At 44.8% G+C, this 20,938-nt stretch overlaps 1 protein-coding gene across 5 annotated transcripts in view; it reads right to left on the bottom strand.

Moving 5' to 3' along the window:
• CHD6 (chromodomain helicase DNA binding protein 6) overlaps positions 1 to 20,938 on the bottom strand; it is a 241,382-nt gene that overhangs the window by 48,865 nt on the left and 171,579 nt on the right. For all 5 annotated transcript variants that reach the window (XM_008274447.4, XM_070051833.1, XM_070051832.1 and 2 more), the window contains 8 exons: positions 12,823 to 12,987; positions 11,351 to 11,530; positions 9,619 to 9,729; positions 7,843 to 8,045; positions 6,994 to 7,193; positions 6,092 to 6,251; positions 986 to 1,075; positions 410 to 513 (listed from right to left, as the gene is read on the bottom strand). In XM_008274447.4, the coding sequence (XP_008272669.3) occupies positions 410 to 513; positions 986 to 1,075; positions 6,092 to 6,251; positions 6,994 to 7,193; positions 7,843 to 8,045; positions 9,619 to 9,729; positions 11,351 to 11,530; positions 12,823 to 12,987 (1,213 nt within the window). The remainder of the gene's footprint in view (positions 1 to 409; positions 514 to 985; positions 1,076 to 6,091; positions 6,252 to 6,993; positions 7,194 to 7,842; positions 8,046 to 9,618; positions 9,730 to 11,350; positions 11,531 to 12,822; positions 12,988 to 20,938) is intronic.

Raw genomic sequence — 20,938 nt, 5'->3', positions numbered from 1 at the left:
TCAGAAGTCTGTGTATGTGTGAAATGCTAAACGCAGCCTTTTCTCCTGTTCATTTGTTCTTTCACTCAGGAAACCCTGGATACCTACTACAGGTCAGGAACTCAGCCACACATTGGGATTTTAGGAATGAATGGGAGAGAGGCAGTCCCAGGCATGCCAGTGTGGACAGGCAAGTGACGAAGATACACACTGAACAAGTCCCTGATGGCCTCAGCTGTCCTTTACAAGTTACTCAATGACACTATGGTCACAGTATCTCCATGTCACTCAAGATTCCAAGAAGGTGGAGGTGAGGCTCCACTTTCTGAGGATCGAGTTTTGCAGGAATATGACGAGCTATACCAGAGTACCTGAACTCCTGTTTCCTGGGGAACTGCTCTGAAGGGAAAACATTCACTAAAATACATACCGTGCTTGAACACACCAATGAGAAGAGACTTATCGGCCTCAGCATCCCACCAGTCCACTGGGATCTCCACATAGTCAATGTCGGGCAGAAGCACGTCCAGGTCCCTGTGAAAGGAAGGGTGTGGACTCAGACACAAAACAACGTAAAAGCTACTGGCGCAGACCCGGTGTTAAGCTACATTCCCGGTTGCATACTGAGATGCTGAAGGAACAACAAACCAAATGACGCAGAAAGCTGTGGGTTACTGTTTCTTGGTCCTTAGGTCAGAACCATCTAGGGAGATATGCAGTCTATGCACTTGACTCCCGGACTGCACACTACACTGACGGGGGTAGAGTTAGAATAAAAAACTCACCAAAGCTGTTTCTAAGAAACGGTTTTCTTCTTTCACTGATTTGTAGGTGACCTAACTTAATCACCCCTACTCTACCACTGGGTAATTGGTTCTGGGTGGGGGTGGCATGGGAGTGGTGATGGGAATTGAACTTCCTAAAGAACAGCAAGCTTGGCCAGCTCCATGAAGAGCTGTTTTGTGCCAGTTCTTTAATACTGACAGCTGAGTCTTATCTGTGTTACCTGGCAGGAGTTCCTTCAAATGCTTTATCAGCTGCTTCTCCCAGTATTTCAGCTTTCAGGTAGTATAGCATCCGGACTCGCAAAAGTACCCTACAAAGGGGGGAGCACATTGATGAAAAAAATTAGAACCCATGTGTGTTTGAACCACATTCCCAAGTTAACACAGGGAAATCTGGGGCACTCCCAGGCTGTTTAGTGATATCATGCAATCAACAAGCGTATTTCAGAAACTTCACAGATCATGGAATCATGAGGTAAGTTTGATTCTAGTTTTTCCATTAACTTTTTGAAGGTCCTCATATAAGACAGCACCAGAATAACAAAACACTATGTACTGACGACAGACGTATTGTGACATCTGCCTTACACACAACATGACTCCGCGTCTCAGCTGGCATCCGGGAGATTATCCTGCAAGCCACGGAGGCAGCATAAACACAGCTCTTCCTGACCTTTGCACACCACAGAGCTGACGTTCACCAGGCCAGTTTTCAGTTTGCTAGCTGCGGAGGGGTGACTGATGTGGAGTGGCTCACCAGGCCAGTTTTCAGTTTGCTAGCTGCGGAGGGGTGACTAGTGTGGAGTGGCGGGGCTTTCACACATTCCACTCATACAGAGTTACATGAATTGTTTTTTTGTTACATGAGTATTTAAAAGTCTACTTTCCATGGCACTGTCTTCTCTCTTGAGGTGCTCAATGGGCCACATTCAGCTTCTATGGGAGTGCCACAAATGTTTAAGGCAAAGCAGTTAAGGCAGTATTTGATGGGCAGCTACTGCTATGTGCCTTGTAGCATGCCAGGTGCTCTGAGGTATACAGCAAAGTACACAACCCAACTCTGTTCCTGAGAGGTTTACGGAAGCCTAGTTGTGAAAGGAGACCAACAATGAAGAGAGTCAGAGCACATAAGATGACCCCAGCAGGCTCATGTGTGCAAGAACAGGGTGAATGTAAAGTAGGCACAGACATGCAGATCACTATGGAGGAGCTAATTCACTTGAAGGCTAAGAAGCAAATAGGTTTTGAAGAACACTTATAATTTGCTTAATACTAGCCAAGAGCAAAGGCTAGCCACTGAAAACAGGAGCCCAGGAGCCAGTGCTGTGGTGTAGTGGGTAAAACCACTGTCTGCAGCGCTAGTATCCACTATGGGAGCTGGTTGAGACCTGGCTGTTCCATTTCTGATCCAGCTCGCTGTTAATGCACCTGGGAAAGCAGCAGAAGATGGCATAAGTCTCTGGGCCCCTGCACCCATGTGGGAGACCCAGATGAAACTCCTGGTTTCAGCCTGGCCCAGCCTTGATCCTTGTGGCCATTTGGGGAATGAACCAGGGGATGGAAGATCTTTTTCTCTCTCTCCCTTCCTCTCTGTAACTCTGACTTTCAAATCAATAGATCTGATAGAGTTAGACAGTGAGAGAGACAGACAGAGAGAAAGGTCTTCCTTCCATTGATTCACCCCCCTCAAATGGCCAGCACGGTTGGCGCTGCGCCGATCCGAAGCCAGGAGCCGGGTGCTTCCTCCTGGTCTCCCATGCGGGTGCAGGGGCCCAAGCACTTGGGCCATCCTCCACTGCTTTCCCGGGCCACAACAGAGAGCTGGAGTGGAAGAGGAGCAACCAGGACTAGAACCTGGCGCCTCAGGTGGAGGATTAACCAAGTGAGCCATGGCGCTGGCCCCAATAAATACATTTTTGAAAGTAATGACAACAACGACAGAATTCCACATACACACAATTACAGAGGAATCAGACTCCAGGTGAAAATTTCAAAAACAAGGGATCGTACACAGCGATGTACAAAATCTACTATGTTAAAGAACACAAAAGGAAGCTGATACATCCTCATACACATGTACCTGCACAGAGAACCACAGGAAGAATCAGGTTAGCAGTGGTCATCTCTCTCTCTCTCTCTCTCTCTCTCTCTTTTTTAAAGATTTTTATTTATTTATTTGAGAGGCAGAGTTACAGACAGTGAGAGGGAGAGACAGAGAAGGGTCTTCCATCTGCTGGTTTACTCCCCAAATGGCTCCAACAGCCAGAGTTGAGCTGATCTGAAGCCAGGAGCCAGGAGCTTCTTCCAGGTCTCCCGCGTGGGTGCAGGGCCCAAGCACTTGGGCCATTTTCTACTTTCCCAGGCCACAGCAGAGAGCTGAATTGGAACAGGAGCAGCCAGAACCATATGGAATGCCGGGACTGCAGGTGGAGGATTAATCTACTGTGCCACAGCATCGGTCCCAGTAGTCATCTCTCAATAGGCAACAATGGAATTGGAAGTGGCAGGAAAACTTAAGGAATTTTTAAAAACATATGTGTGTTACTTATTCAGAAGAAGTTAATAATAAAGAGCTGAAGCCTCTAAAAAGCCATAATTTCTACTGGCTCTGGGAAGAAAATGCCACCAAAGGCTCAAGACATAGGTGGAAACAAAGTTAGAATTTTTAGATGGGAAAGAATTCTTATGTCTTTGGCATACCATTCTTTTCCTTCAACTGTCAATCAGCTCAAATAATTTTGAGGTTTTTTTTTTTTTTTTTTTTTTTTTTTAAAGCCTAGAGAGTAAGAACTCTCTGAGATCTTGACACCTAGCTGATAGTAGCTAGCAGCTCCTTACGAAGAACTGGAACAGAATGCTGGTGCCCTACCTGCTGGGATCTAGCTCAATCGGAGCAGGCTTTCTTGAAGCTGGGAGATAGTGACAGTTCGGTCTAGTTCTCTAAAGAGAAGCAAATGTGTTGTGGCAAGAGAGAATAGACTTTAAAGCTAACGGTATTCACTTCTTCTCCAAATGGGATACAAATCAGTTCAGACAACAGACGGAGCCATCTCCTCCGAGAGTGAGATGATAATCCTGTGGGCATCTAACCTTAAGAGGAAGGACAGCTGGAGCAAGTCTGCAGCACCCTTGCTTTAGCCAAACAAAATAACCTGGTGTTTTGTGTGGTGGCATCTTTTTCTTTTCTTCTAAGACATTTTACTGGCATGAAATATTCTTCCAGAGAACAGACTCTGCATAAATGTACTGCCTGATGAACTCCCACAGAGAACATCCAGCATCCAGATCAGAGACAGGGCAGCAGAACATTTCCCAGAAGTTCCTCTGGTATTTCTCTCCAGTCATCATTATCTGCTTGCCTGCCCCTGCCCAATTCATACCACTATACTAATTTCTTTAAACTTGGATTTGAAGCAGTTTTTTTTTTTTTTAAATGTTTCACAGTCCTTTTAATGACAGCTTCACGCGTCCAAATAATATTCTGCTCAAATAACAAACAATGCTTTGAGCACCTACTATGTATGGAGTATGCATTAACTCACTCCATCCTCATTACAATGCTAAAGGCAGGAACTATTAGTATTTTTATTTTATGGATGGAAGAGTGAAGGCAAATATAGATCATGTAATTCACTTGCTGGCCAAGCAATGGGGCCAGGATTTAAATCCAGGCAGTCTTGACCCCAGAGCCTGTTTTAACCTTTATTTAATTTTGACTTGCTAATTATTTAATTAATTTTGACTTGCTAATTATGATGCAAATCTCCTAGTTAGGCATTCAATTCTTAAGTCACTTTACACCAGTTGGCAAACTCTTGCCAGATTAGTTTTTCTTCCCAACTATCATTGTTTTCAGTTGCCTGTTTCACCTGCTCAAGAAACACGGTTGCCTGTATTGAGAATAAAATCCTTAGCCTAGCATGCCAGGTGTACTACCAGTGAGTCCTCTCACCCAGCCAGCTTCCTTGTTCTCTCTTTCCCACGTGGCAACTCTGATGTAGGCACATCAAATATGCAATTGGATCCTTCCCCAGCCAGGCTCTACAATCAACTGCATGTGTCTTTTAAATCCCAATTCAAGATTACTGTCTCCAAAGAGCTTGTACTTTTGTATACAGTTTTTATTACATTGCTGGGCATAAGACCTATTTTCAAATATTTGGAGTGATCAAGGGAAAGGATTAGACTTCATCTGTAGAAGAAAAAAACCCTCACAACTTAATAACTATATGACCTTCAGGATGTTACAGAGAGACAGGAAAAACCAAGTACAACATCTTAACCTATAAGGTAATAAACTCTTTGATGACCACAGGTGCATACAGGTCTTCTCACTGCCCACCAGGAATGCTGGGGCAATAACTGTGGCATAGCCTAGAGCTAGAGATGGTCTCCAAGGATCTCCAAGATGGTCACATTATAAAGTGATGCAGACACCCACTTGCAAATTTGAGATGGTTTTGTGGCCAAGTGCCCTAACTCCCTAAAATTAAACTACACAAAAACAGAATTTCATTTTCTATCATTTTTAAACTATATCCCGCCATGCCACCTCCAGCTGCCAGCCTATAGACATGAAGTATACTATCTCAGATGCATGCCTATCACATAACTGGAAGTGGGGGAAGGCGTCTGGTGCAGCAGCAGTTGAGTCCCTACCCGGATGCTGGCATCCCATACTGGAGTGCCTACTTTGAGACCTTGTTCTCTCTGCTTCAGATCCGGCTTCCTGTTAATGCACATGCTGGGAGGCAGCAGGTGATGGTTCAAGAGCTTGGTTTGCTGTCACCACGTGAGAGACCAGGATAGAGTTCTGGGTTCTGGGCTTTGGCTTGGCTCAGCCCTGGCTATTATGGACATTTGGGAAGTGAACCAGTGGACAGAAGATCTCTGTCTTTCTGCCTTCCAGATAAAATGAAAGTAAGTACATAAAAATAAAAAAAAACCTGAGACCACGAATGGGAACAGCAAATTGGAAAAGGAAGCAACTTGGCATAGGGAGTTGAGAGTAGAGGCCACTGAGGCCCGTGTTCTGCCCTTGCTAATGTGACCCTAGGGGCAGAAGGCGTCAGATCAGGAAAGTCCTCAGAGGGTCACAAAGCACAGCTAGATAGGCCAGGTTCCATGGAGAGAAGAGACAGTGTTAACAGAGTTGGAGGAGCTCTAACGTGAATGAATTCTGACCCAGCTCTGCCCACACATCACACACCCTGATTTCCAGACCTTGCGTGCACAGGAGCACAGGAGCATGAAGGAGTCTCCCTGTGGGGTTCCCAGGAGTCTGGAGAGTCCGAGCAGGGAAGCGGGAACGGGAGGGAAACACTCACTTGTTGCAGTGTTGTTTGAGGTGTTTCTTGTAGCCGTCGTCATGCAGGACCACCTCTGGATTGCACGTGGCCAGCCAGTCTGCGTTCTTCAGTTCCGGAAGCAGCAGCTGGTTCTTTGTCTTCTTCCCCTTCCTCCCTCTAGGGACTGGAGCAGACAACCCTAAAGCAGAAAGCAGTGAAGGGCATCTGGATGAGCCAAGGGGGCTTGAGTGTTGGTGCTGGAACACGGCTGGGCTGGGCTGCAGAGACGCAGCCAGGCCACGCACCCAGGAGTCCGTATCCAGGAAGATGTGGCGCAGCCTGTGATTCGGAGGATTTACAATCTAGCTGGGGAAAAATGAAACTTGACCTGAAACCTCAAGGGGAGCTCTGGCCAAACCCTGGAAGGAACAACAGCACCGGAAAAGGCACAGACAGAAGTGGAACAGGGGCTGAATGGGGAATGTGAAAGGCAAGTCACAGAGCGCAAGGCCTGAATGCCTCACTGCAGAGGAAGGACCTCCGTGTGACTGAGGGTAGTGGGTGAGCCTGGGGTGTGGGTGACCTCAGGAGGGTCCCACTGTACTTAAACACAATGTCACAAGCAACCCTGGATGACTGCGAGAGACAACTGAGAGCATCAGCGTCCTTTCCTACAGGCAACATTCCGGAATACACAAGCGGTCTTCAAAAAAGTCAATGGAAAATGCCTATCATGAATAAACTACACATGGATCTCAAAAAAAAAAAATGTTTGTACCAAAATAAACCCATTTTTAAATTCCACTTTTCCAGGAACTTTCTGAAGTTCCCTCATATCTGAGAAAAGGAAGTCCCGGAAAGCGCAGCACACGGACTGTTGCAGTAAGAGGGAACAAAAGTGCATGCGGTGTGCTCCCAGGCACAGCCCTTCCACCTCTCACCTGAGTGGTTCTGCAGGGTCTGGGCCTGTCCGTCTTTGGTGGGTGTGATCAGCTCCCAGATGAAACTCTTGATCTTCTCGTCCCCCTTGTAATGCTTGACACAGTACACCAGCAGGGCCCGGCAAATCATCTCCATGTCCTTCTCGTTCAGATGCCACTTGAATCGCCCATGAGTCAGGATGTCCTTCCAACGGCCCCAGCTGACGGTGGAAATACAGAGGGTGTTGGGAGGCAGGAAGGGCCAGGCAAGCTCCCTCCACACAGCAGGACAACCAAGAGCCAAGAGGACTTCTTGTTCTCTGCTGGGTCTATCAGTCAACCTGAAGGCTTGGTCCCGAAAGGCCTCTGAGGACCGCGTAACTAAGGTGACCTGGACCTTGGACTCTGAGAGGTTCATATAGCCTCTAGAATGCTAATTTTGGGGGAACCAAAGTACTGGGAGCAGGAAACACATTTTGAAATAAAACAGAGTCCAGCTGCAGGATTCAAAAGTCTCTACCAGAGCCAGAGCCGTGCAAGAATCATGCCTCGACTGAAACATCTGTTGTGCTGGCTCCTTATATATCCATAGGGAGAAAAGGCAGGAAATCAGTACCAGGAAGCAAATTAGTCCCAGAGATTTGCTATGGCCAAGCCTATGAGGAAATCGGGGCACGCCTACATGACGGCTGCAGAGCACATCATGACAGAGAGGGATTCCGGGCAGACAGCACAGTTCTCTCTTGCCCCAAAGGTCCCTGTTGGTCTGTAATTGTAGAGGGGACTGCAGAGACATAGTGAACAAATCTCAGGGACTGAAAATCAGGGGGGAAAAAGAACAACACAAAGCCAAGCAGAGTCAATACCCACCCAAAGATGAGCAGGTTCTTCTCTACCCGGAAGCACTCAGCTCGGAGGTAGCGCCTGGCTTTGTCATTGAGGCGCCTGGATCTCGTGGGCCTTTCATCCGAGTCACTGTCTAACTCTGAAAACTCCATGAGCTCATCCTCCTCAAACGAGTTGTAGTGTTTGGTCTGCTTTCTCACACGAGGGCGGTCGATCACTAAGCTTTCCTACAAACGGAGAGGACTGTTGGGGAGAAGGCCCCTCTTCTCCACTCCTACCGCAGTGCACACGCATACCCTGCTGCCACTCAGGACACAGGTGGGCAAGAACCACGTCTCTGTCACCCTTCTCTGCAGTACACCTGCTCCCTCCACAACCACAGGACAAGCAAGGGGATTCTCTGGAACCTCCTCAGGCTAGCATGTTCCCGGACCCCCAGTGCTCTCTGCCACCATCTGCTGTTTTCTGCAGTCATTCTAACAGGGTATAGGCAAACAAGACCCCCCAGTGCCCAAAGCAGCAGTCTGCTCTTGCCAAGAAAGTCTGGGTTGGTGAACCCGAGCTGTTCTGCCAGCATGCAACAGCAGTCTGTGCTCTGGAGGCAGACGGGGTCAGAGAATTCCATCTGCTCAGCGACTTTCTGAAGACAAACACTGTATGCCCGCTGCTTCATAATCTGCCTTCTGCTGGACTCTCCACCAACCTTTCACCTTTCGCTGACGACACAATCCCTTGCTCAGTAACCTCACTCACTCTGGTGGCTCCCCTGGCCACATCCACTGCTTATTTTCTCATCTCCACTGCTCCTGCTCCTTATCCTTTCCCCTTATACCTCCTCCTCAACTCCTGACCACACCTAGATGGCCCAGCTAACTGATTTCTAACCCTACCTAAGCTATTTCAATCACTTTGCTTCCCACCTTGCAATGCTCCGACTGCTGCTTACTGCCCAAGGGGCCAGAGCTCGCCCATCCCCCCTCCCACCCACTGACTTGCACAGAGGGACTTCTTGATTGTGACACTGTAAAACACTTAACACAGATTACTAAGGGGGCCACCGCATCTTTTTAAAACAGGAAAAATAACATTGCTATTTGGGGCAAACAGGTTGGATTAGCAACCTGTGGTGCTCCCACAGAGGGAGAGGTACACACTAGGCGCTGGTTACTGACTTGTCTCCTGGTTTACCCAGATGAGACGCGTTGCCTCCCCGTGAGCTCGGCCCTGGTGCTGGTTAAGTTCATGACTGCGACCTCGCAGCCCTCAGGGTGGCTGTAGCACTCCTTCTGTCACTTGTCTCAGGGACGTCATGTACCTCGCTCAAAGGAACACTTCAGTTTCATTCCAAAGCCCATTCTCTTTTTTTTTACGTTCAGAAACAAGAAAATCTGAGACAATGAAATAACAGAACTTCTTTGTCATGCTCTTTTCCTCTTTGTGTCATCTGTCAGAGGTGAGGTTTCTTTCACAGGTAGTGTTGAAACCCAGGTAAAGCAGGCAGTTGCCAGGGAATGAATGTTGGCCTGAGACAGAGGGTTGAACTTGACCTGTTTGGTTTGTTTGAGCTCTAACTGCATTCACTTCATTGCCTTGGTACCCAACAAATTAGTGTTCCATTAGGTCACTTAAAAATGACAACTTTAGCTCTGTGACAGGCATGTCTAATGTGCATTATAAACATGATCTCATTCAAGAACCAACTCACGTATAAACAGTGAGGTGAACAGGGCAGGACTTTCCAGGCATCTAAGACACCAGTGAAATAAATGTTCAGTGGAATAAAATATCCTCAGGCTGTACCTTTTCATTCTTTGCTTCAGTGTCCAGTTCAGCTATTTTAGCCCATTTCTGCCAAAAGTTAGGATCATCTAAGGAAATGTCTGTTCTGTTTCCTGAAGCCACAAAGCTAGCCTGTGAAAGAGACAGGAGTCAACAAGCTGCACCTGAACACTGTGCAAACTAATAAAACATCCATGTTATTCCACACGCATCAGAAACGCAAGTGTATTAACCAACTGCATTCCAAATCAAAACCCTTAACAGAGCTTCCAAACTGAACATGAAAATCTCAAAGCTATTCTTTTATTTTGAAAAGTGGGTGAGGAAATTACTATTTCAACCTATGAGGTAGTTTTTTGAAACTTAAACTTGGAAGCAGGGGGCTCGTGCTTTGGCCCAGTGGGTTGGGCTGCTGCTTGAGATGCTGGCATCCCAGATGGCTACCAACTGTAGTTGTGGCTGCTCCACTTCCAATCCAGCTTCCTGTTAATGCACCCAGGAAAGCAGAAGATAACCCACGTGACTGGGCCCCTGCCATCCACATTGGGAGACCACAGATGGAGTTCTAGGCTCCTGGCTTCAGACTGGCCCAGCCCTGACTGTTGTAGCCATTTGGCATAAACCAGTGGATAGAAGAGCTCTGTCTCTTCTACTCTCTCTGTAAACATGCCTTTTAAACAAATATACAAATTTTAAAAGACAAAAACTTGGAAGCAGGAAGACAAACCCTAGAAGACAAAGGCTACATGTTATTTGGTATCTAGTTCTCTGTGAAAGGCTTCCAATCCAGCTCTCTGCTGTGGCCTGGGAGTGCAGTGGAGGATGGCCCAAGTGCTTGGGCCCTGCACCCGCATGGGAGACCAGGAGAAGCACCTGGCTCCTGGCTTTGGATTGGCACAGCGTGCCGGCCTTGGTGGCCATTTAGGGGGTGAACCAACGGAAGGAAGACCTTTCTCTCTCTCTCTCTCACTATCTAACTCTGCCTGTCAAAAAAAAAAAAAAAAAAAAAAGAAAAGAAAAGAAAGAAAGGGTTAATTCTTAAAACTTCTGTAGATTTAATTTTTCTTTCAGCTCAACATTTACAAAATGTCTGCCACAGAAGATGCACTAGCTGGGCAGGAGAAGCAGGCACGAGGGAGCTGCTGCCCATATCCTCCCTGTCACACAAGGTGTCCTACTGAAGGAGCCCAATGTGAGTCACCACGCAGGAGGTTTAACCAAAGAGGCCACAAAGCTCACACTGGAGTCGGCAGAGCCTGTGCTCAGAGCAACTAAGTTCTAAATCCAGGGGCCTGAAATCCAGAGGAAAGAGGCACCTCAGCCAGAAGCAGGGAACCTAGAATCAAATCTCTTTCCCATGAAATGAACCAAGACTGGCTTTGAGGCAGGAGTGCTCACTGGAGGAGGCTGCCCTCCAACAGCAAGGAGTGCTCTACAAAGGCACCAGCGACTACTCCAAGGTTTCAGGGCAGACTTTGTGAATTGACAGAGCAAATCACAAACAAAGCAATTATCCTGCCTGCTATGGATCCCCTCTCAATGGCTGGGGGGACAGGTGGGTGGGGTTCTTTCTATGGCCCCTGCCTCAATGGTCAGACTTCCTCTAAGATCCTGTAATCCTGAGTTGCATGGATGTGCAGCTCGATCATTTTGGGGGTTTGCATTTAGAGAAACAGAAATCTTGCTAATGAAGGTCAAAGAATTTTATTTTCCCTTCCATTGCGATCTCGTGTCTGGAGAGTAGGTTCTGTACCTTGGCAAAGGTGGACCCTTTCCCCTCAGACTGGATGGTGATGGTGTGGGTTCTCCTCTGCAGAATCTGGTCTATGTCTTCTTCACAGAACTTGGAGCCTTCGTCTTCCTCGTCCATCAAGGCTCCATAAGCACCCTTCCGGAGCAGGTCCTCCACCTCCACTTTTGAGAGCTGCTGTACCTGGACAGGTCACCAAAGGCTACTCACACAGTAGAAAACGCACAGGAGAAAAACCACCTCAAATCTGGCCTTTAGGATTCAGCACACAGTTTCTCCATTAACTGCACAAGTCAGAAGAACAAAGGGCATGGACAACAAAATGAAGATTTTCAGAAAAATGAAAACCCAGAGAGAGGTATTCTGGGGAAGGCAGGCAGACGATCCTCTATAGGGAGCTCTGGAAGAAAGCCTAGCACATGATCCAAGGGCCTCAACATTCTTTAAGATGCTGGTTATTATCAAATGCCACAAACCATTAAAACTATGTACCACTGAAGAGGATATATTTGACATCTTTTTTATATTTTAGTTTGAGCCTGTATCTTTAAAAACCTCCAGATGTACCAAACAAGCTGAAGAATAATGATTTATTTATTATTAGATAAATACATTAGTATTGGAAGTGATGTCATTTCTAAACTAAAAAAAAAAGGATATCGTGCCAACTGTGATCTTCTCAACTGCTTATTGAAAACAGGAAATGGGGTCCAAAACACCCTTTCCTGGTTCAAATTAAGAATCTGGTTCTCTTTATAAGAAACCACAAGAAGGAATTCCATGACTCCCAGCATGGGTAACTTGAAGTACACTGAGCAACACATGCATAGCTAAAGATACAGGACATCTGGACTAAAGACAACTCATTTAGGAAGTTTTAATTCCCAGTCTTTGATGCTATAAACCCAGAGATTAAGGAGATAGTCTTTTCTGTTTGCCCAGACTTTAAAGACAATTTAAGAATTTTACCTGTAATCTTTTTCCTCTCTAGAGGGGAAAGAGGAGTTTAACAGCTCATATTTCAAGCTGCTAATTTATTCATTCATTTATCAACTGACCACCATATACTGAATATCTTTTATATGCCAAGCACTATTAGGGGCCACGGAGCACTCAGATAAAATTGGTCTCGTTAAACCCTCAAGAAGCTCAAAGTCTGGAGGACAAAGTAAGACACGGTGACAAATACATAATATTCACACGGTTAAGAGTGTTACAATCTGCTGGATTCTTGTGGACAAAGTCAAAGAAGGGGTCATAGAAATGATACTACATGCTGGGCAACCTTACCACGTAACTGCTGCTTCAGATTTCCTTTATCCATCTAGAGTCCAGAAGATGCAGCAACCTGTCGCTCACCTATCCTCTACAATGGTGTGTGGGCTGAGGCAACATGGCAAAAGTGAGCCCTGGATCAGCAGTGAGGAGGAAAAACCCAAGGAGAGCTAGGCTGCAGAGCAGGTCTTCATACTCACTCCATTGGTGCTGCCCTTTCGGTTGATGTCCTGAAGAACTGCCTTGTCCAGACCCAGCTTTAGGCTGGCCTTGTCAAACATTTCTCGCTCATAGGAGTTCCGGGTGATGAGGCGATAGACCTTCACGGCTTTACTCTGGCCTATGCGGTGACAGCGGGCCTGAGCCTGGGGAGGAGGAGAATCACATGCAGCATGTCACCACATATGACAGCAACAGCTCTGAGAAGACGCAAGTGCTTAAACAGTAAGTGGCGAGTGGCCAGCTCATCAGTTATGAGTCATGGGACTGACTGCAGATCAGAATTCACATGAGGCCTGCAGGTTCCCTTAGAGACCTGGATCTTTCCAGGCTTTAACAGAGGTGGCCCAGGATAGTGGAGTGTGGACTTGGCTCCTGACCCATGGTCTTACTGTAATCCCAGCGTCCAGAATAGGAAGTACTGGGGTCTCTGGCTCAGAGGACAGGCTGCTGAAAGGAAGCTGATATCTTAGAGTATGGGTTTGAAAGCAGCAGGCCTAGGGAAAGGGGATTAGTCTAAGTCTGCCACCAGGAACCTACCTAGTATCAGAATCTCTGGACAAGGAGGTCCCTACCCCTGTCCTTCCCTAATCTCATGGCTAGAAACCACACCAGAAATCCTCTGACTCAGTTGCTAAAGTGGCCAAAGGACTGGGAGGCATGGTGGTGCTGGGACAGATGGGGGGGCCAGTGGGAAACAACACATGGGAATGGGGATCAGAGCAGGGCCCACAGGGCAAGGGTGCCCAGGCTGAGCAAGAGTTGCTTGGGCTGGGCTCAGGCACTGCCTGCCACCTGGTCAACTGGGTTACACAGGTCTTCCTTGCAGGACGAAGGCATGGAGTTCATCTCAGTGCCCTAAAATTTCCTATCCTGAATCATCAGGTTGTTCTCGGGCAGGAGAGAAAGCAGAATTTGTTCTCTACTCTCACCTTCTCAGACTCAGCAGGAGTGGTCACTTCCTGAAGGAGCTCATGTGGGAGGCTGCCGAGCACTGGCAGCGGTGCAGACTCTGAGCTCTGTGCACAGCAAGGCCACGAGCAGGACCAGAGCAAAGGTCCTCACAGTGTGGCAAGGGCTCACTCCTCTTTCTGGTTGGGTTGGCTAAGGGAACAGTCTAGCCGCAGGCAGGGACAAGGGTACTCAGGAACAATCTGGATATTCTAAGGACGCCCACAGCTACTACCAGGCTGGCCACTACTTCTAGATCTATTCAGTGGGCAGATACAGGAAGTGTCTGTGGTAGAGGATAAGCACATTATGAGGTCACACTTAAAAAAAAAAAACTCCATCAACCTCGCATCTGTATTTCTTTTCAGCCGCATATAAAGGTTCATAACTCAATCACATAGCTATTATTCTCATTTGATTTATACCATAATACAGGTTGATGATCTCTTACTGGAAATGCTTACTTAGGAACAAATTCTTGAGTTTTTCAGATTATAGGATATTGCATAGACTTTACCAGTTAGTATTCCTAATCTAAAACAGAAAATGTTTCCAAATCTGGAATTTTACTTTAAAAGATTTATTTATTTGAAAGGCAGAGTGATGGTGGTGGGTGGAGGGAGGGAAGACAGCTTCCATCCACTGGTTTACTCTCTAAAATGGCTGCAGCAGCCAGGTTGGGGCCAGGCTGAATTGAAGCCAGAAGGAACTGGACCAGGAACTCTATCCTGGTCCCCCATATGGGTGGTAGGCAGGGATCCAAGTAGCTGGGTCATGTTCTGCTACCTTTCCAAATGCATCAGCAGGAAGCTGGAGTGAAAGCAGAGCAGCCAAGAAGTGAATCTGCACTTTGATATGGGATGCCAGTGCTGTAAGTGGTGACTTAACCTGCTGCGTCACTACACTGGTCCCCAAATCTGAAACTTTTTGAGAGTTGTGTTGATACTCAAAAAGTTTTAGATTTCAGATTTTCAGATTGGGGGGCTCAACCTGAATATATATAACATTTTGACCCACCCAAAATGTAATTACTGAAAAAAAAAAGTCCAAGAGTTTTGGTTTACCACTGCCACCACATAGGATTATATGCCCCACTAATTATGCATTATCAAATTACAGTTTAAATACACACTTGAAAGTAGATTTCTTTTATTGTAGTCGCAGGGTTAGCAATACTGGAACTATTTTCTGTGTAATTTAGGGTTGAGCCAATGGGGGTAGCAGAAGTAGAGGTTTCCACTGTTAAAGAAGGAAGTACAAATATGGAAAGGAGGAAATTAGAATAAACTCTGTGGTGTTAAGAGTAGATTGCAGGAATCAATATTAACTAACGGTTAGGCATAAGTGTGAGTGTACATATATACATACACAGAGAGAGATACAGAAATAGACATGAATATGTATGCATGCCTATGTGTGCACGTATGTGTTTATACACATACAGAAATGAATGCACATATATGTATATTTATGCTCTGTGCATATATCCGTGTGTTCTAGCCATGTCCTCTGAGATGAATGTTGTACCTAACTCCCAGATCTTGGTTTCTAAATACCATTCCCCACAAATAGAACCAATAAGGTACATTAGAGACATGGTTAATCGTAGGTAGGGCTGGGGGAGAGAAATTACAGTATCAACCTGAAACTGTGCCAAACGGAAGGAATTACTCAAAGAGTGATGGCGATATATCAAAGTAACACCAGACACTTGCTGGCTAACTCTAGGGAAATATGAGGACACTTTAGAAAGCTCATGAAAAGTGTGTATTACAAAAAAAAATACACATGGGTTTCAAAACTTTATGCATCAGGCCCAGCGCCATGGTGCAGCAGGTTAATCCTCCGCCTGTGGTGCCGGCATATCATATGGGCACTGGTTCTAGTCCTGGCTGCTCCTATTCCAATCCAGCTCCGTGCTGTGACCTGAGAGGGCAGTGGAGGATGGCCCAAGTGCTTGGGCCCCTGCACCTACATGGGAGACCAGGAAGAAGCTCCTGGCTCTTGGCTTCGGATCGGCGCAGCTCTGGTCGTTGCGGCCATTTGGAGAGTGAACCAACAGAAGGAAGACCTTTCTCTGTCTCTTCCTCTCACTGTCTGTAACTCTACCTCTCAAATAAATAAATAAATAAATAAAATCTTTGAAAAAAAACTTTATGCATCATAATAAATTTATCTTTTGGGGCTGGGGTTGTAGCACGGCAGGTAAAGCAGCCACCTGCAATGCCAGCATCCCATATGGGTACTGGTCTGTGTCCTGGCTGCTCCACTTCCGATCCAGCTCCCTGCTAATGGCCTGGGAAAAACGAAGGAAGATGACCCAAGTGCTTGGGCCTCTGACAACCCATGTGGGAGACCCAGATGAAGCTCATGGCTCCTGCCTTCAGCCTGGTCCAGTTCTGGCTGTTGCAGCCATCTGGGGAGTGAACCAGCAGATGGAGGATCTCTCCTCTCTCCTTCTCTGTAACTCTGCTCTTCAAACAAATAAATAAATCTACAAAATTTTTTCTTTTGATTCAATTTTCCATGAACTTTTTGAAATATTCTCATAAAAGCATTAAAACAAAGACAGTAATAGATTATAATCTGAAAAAAAAAAAAAAAAGGAACCTAGAGTCCATACTGACATAAACGAGAAAAGGGAAAACACTTCCTTAAAGTATTATCAACAAACAAAAATGCATTAACAGGTGACAAGAGTTAGAAAAATCACTTTATAACCATCATAATGGTGACTGCACAGGCAAAAATAATCAATGGAGACTAAAACTAACACGTTTTCAATGTAGTTTCAATGTGGTTCTTGAAAATTACTCAATATCAAAGGGAAAATTAGAGAAAAACAGAGAAATCTGACAGAACTTAACTAATGATCAAAGTCAACATCATCAGACTAATGGTTATAATGTTCTTCTTGACGTGGTATACTGAGAAGTATGCATCAATCCTGAGGACACAAAGACCCAAAATAAGAGATAATCAATATAACAACTGACCAGTTACTTTCCAAAAACTTTAAAAGTCATTCAAGAAAAAAAAAAAAAAAAAAAAAAAAAAAAGAGACTGAGCAACTAACTGGATCCACATTAAGGGAGACTAAAGAGATGACACCTAAATGTAATGGGTGATCCTGGACTGGATCCTGGACAGGGGGAATGACAGCTATAAAACAGCTTGAAAGGAATGATAAAATGTGAATATGGACTGTGTACTGGAGAAAAGCTTTCTTACTTGCTGATTCTGAGATTTGAGCTGTGGTTATGGAAGAAAAAGCCCCTGCACTTAGGATATATACACTAAAGTGTTCAAGGGATAAAGGAAAACAACACTGTAACTTAGACAAAATATGATGTGTGTGTGTGTACATTTGTACTCAGACAGAAAGTGATGAAGAGAGTAAGAGAGGACAAAAATGTTAAGTAAATCGGACCAAAAAGGTAAACCTTGTTGGTAAATCCAGGTAAAGGTATCAGAGTTGTAAAACAGAATTAAATCAAAGTGGAAATGTGCAAAAATATTAAATATAGACCCCTAAAATCCTGTTTGGGAACTATGCTGTCTACTTGACATACAAGTAAATGAATTATTTCATTTTGCTTTTGGATTTTGGGGATTGACCCCTGTCCCCATTAATCTAACCACACTGGCAGGAGTGGCAAAGAAAATCAATAATTTTGAAAAATAGTATTTTGACTATATACTGTGGTAATAATGATAAAAAAGTATTGACCAATATTTTGTTCTTGTAAATTTATTTTTCACAATATATGTATAGCAATTTTGAAACTACTTAAATGATAGGACTAAATAAGGGTAAATATTCTGTGTTAGGAAATGAGATCCAAGCTTCTCCCTACCAGAGAACGAAGGAAGAGAGGCTGGTAGTGAGCCCTGTAGCTTTAGACTAGAACCATAAACTCACTATGGATGGATACACACAGAATGAGTATGGATGTGTCGTATGATTGCTTCTGTTGGTTATGCATACATCTATTTCCCAGTTCTGTCTACACAGACAGTCTAAAAGCTATTACACTCCAGTAGCAGTGGGCATAAATAGTAGCCACTATCAAATGAAAGAAACAAAGCATCCTTGGAGAAACAATTCCAAGGCTGTGGCAGGAACAAGGCAACATGAACCTGAACAACTTCTGGTGCAGAAAGCAAGGGAGTGTTGCAAAAATGATGCGAACATGTCAGAAGGACACAGGTGCCTCCAAGGACCACTCTGAACAATCCGAAAACAAAATAAATGGATGAGCATAATGGATAATAAAATATCCACGAGTCCACATTGATATACATGTTCTTTATAGTAGAGTTTCTTATTAATAAATGCAGAAGAAATGATGGAAATAGAGAATTACCATTAGCCAAACATCATGATAATTACTGAAGGCAAGAACCACCGAGGGAAGCTAAAATTAGTAGGCAAAATTATGATGAGAAACAGAGTATTTATAGAGTCTTAAAATACCTACTCACAAGACATTCATTAACTTTTAAGGTAAAAATAGCTACCCTCTAGGAGATACCACCTTTACGACATGAGCATGGCTATGTAAATAGTAAGACATACTGACATCATGTACCCTGATATGACGCACTGAGGACATTATACCACCATTATGATATTCTTGCCCCAAAGGCATAACCTCAAACTTGAGCATGAGAAAACATCAGGCAAATGCAACCTGTGTACAAAGCAGCTGCTCAGTGCCCTTCCAATGTGTCAAGGACAAGAGAGAAACACAAAGATGAAGGAGCTGTCACAGACTGCAGGAGGCTAAGGACTACCAAGTGGAATGGGAGATCCTAGATGGGATCCCAGACCAAAAATGATCATTTTTGGGAAACTGGAGGATTACAAATAATGTCTATAGATTAGTGAAGACAATTGTATCAATGATAATTTCCTGCTTTCCATAAATATACTATGTTTTACAAAATGTTAACATTAAGGGAAGTTGGAGTGAAGGGTATATTGGTATACTGTACTATTTTTGGAACTTTCGGAAACATTTAAAATTAATTTTGTTGGGGCCGGGACTGTGGCACAGCGGGTAAAGCCACCGTCTGCAGTGCCAGCATCCCATATGGGTGCTGGTTCAAGTCCTGGCTGCTCTACTTCTGATCCAGCTCTCTGCTATGGGCTGGGAAAGCAGTACATGATAGCCCAAGTCCTTGGGCCCCTGCACCTATGTGGGAGACCCAGAAGAAGCTCCTGGCTTCAGATCGGTGCAGCTCTGGCCGTTGCAGCCAACTGGGGAGTGAATCAGCAGATGGAAGACCTCTCTTTCTGTGCCTCTCCTTTTCTCTCTGTGTGACTGATCTTCAAATAAATAAATCTTTAAAAAAATAAAATTAATTTTGTTTTATAATGATATACAAGATGAATCATTCTGAAGTCAAATACACAAACAGGTTTTTTGGAAAAACTAGCTTCTATTCCTACCTCTCTCTATAGCTAACAATTTAGAAATCAAATGTTTTAATTTTATTCTTGGTAGAAGAGGGAGAACACAGAGAAACAGAGCTATAGTGACAGCGAGAGAGCGAGAGAGAGAGATACAGACACACAGCCATTCTAAATAGATGCTAGCATATTACATAATTTTTCCATCTTATTTTTACCCTGAGCTGTATATCTAGGAGATGACTCCATCGCAGTATATAGAAACATTCTTTGTTCTTTTTTCAAGCTGAGTATTAGTTTACTCAATCAGTCCTCCATTGCTGGACAACTGAGTTGTTCAGTCTTTGGTTATTACAATCAGTTGCTGGACCTTCTTTCAGTACCGTTAGTTGTGTCAAACCTCTGTTATTGGGAGAAGATTTGATGAACAGTAGATAAGGAAGTAATCAAGGTAAATAATATGCTTTAAGGGATTCACAGTCAGCAGCAATATATGGCAATGAAGTACTGACACTGATTTTTTTTCCAGCTCATCTGATCTTGAGGGTAAATTAAAAGAAGGAGTTAAAAAGTTCTGAGCAAAATCTGATGGAAGAGTGCAGCAGACACTATAACTGCCTTCATGGATCCACACTCCCTTTCTTGCTAACCACCAGAAACTCAACTTTTGTGTATGGTGGCAACGTGTTCACCAGAAACCACTTCCAGCCTCCTGGAAATGGTGAGTTTAACAGTCCTGAGCAACAGGATTTACAGTGTATAGGGGTATCTACAAAAGTTCCGCTTTCCTGTAGAAGGCATCATGTCTGTCTTCCTTATCCTTCCTGCCTGGGCTGGAACAAACAGGATGTAAATCACACACTCTGCGGATGATGGAGCAGAAAGACAGAGCGAACCTGGGACTCTGTCCTGGACTTCCACCTTCAGGTTTCTTGCTAACTGAGGAAAACACCCTTTTGGGAGGAGCCAGTGCTACAAGCAGCTAAATGATACCAGGTGACAAACATGCACCTAAACAACAGGAAGAGTCCCATTACGTTAAGAGACCCACAATTTTATAGTCAAATCTCAAACCACTCCTTGTTTTCCTAAACAGAACTCACAAAAACATGAGGTAGCACGAGAAACATTCAGAACCAGAGCAGAAACTGTAATGAAGCCCAAACAAGAAGCATCGGCAGAAGTCTAAATAGGGAAGGAAACCTGTGGAGCGGGGGACCACTGAGGGCAGTGGCACGACAGCTCCTCCCCCAAGGAAAAATTATGGCGCACTGAAGCTCTCCTGCAGGATTTGCAGCTCTTGGTTGGTTCTTTACCTTGTAATACACTTGAGGTGAGCAAAGGCCAAAGAGAAACAAGTAAGGATGATTAGAACACAGGTACAGATCCCAGTGACTGGGGGAAGAAACAGCATGTGGCTTAGCTGTCCAAACACTGACAGATTTCATGCTGATTCTGGCTCTCAATTTACCACCATGACGCTCCAGCCCAGAACTCGGCAGAATCTTGTACCACATCTTTACAATCACGTGAAAGTCAAATGGGTGGTACAGAAAGTCAAACACAATGTTGCTTCCTCTAAACTACTTACCCAAATCATTAGTTCTACTACATTAAAAAAAAACACCACCAACCTTTTCCTTAATATTAAAAGTATCCCTCATTTCTTAATGAAAATCTGCATAATCAGAGAGGTCAAGAAAATAAGCAAAACATCCACTTTTCAACCT

The sequence above is a fragment of the Oryctolagus cuniculus genome, chromosome 11, assembly GCF_964237555.1.
Source record: "Oryctolagus cuniculus chromosome 11, mOryCun1.1, whole genome shotgun sequence".
Classification (NCBI taxonomy): Eukaryota; Metazoa; Chordata; class Mammalia; order Lagomorpha; family Leporidae; genus Oryctolagus; species Oryctolagus cuniculus.
The sequence above is the reverse complement of the archived record's forward strand: the minus strand, read 5'-3'. Positions and strand labels throughout refer to the sequence as shown.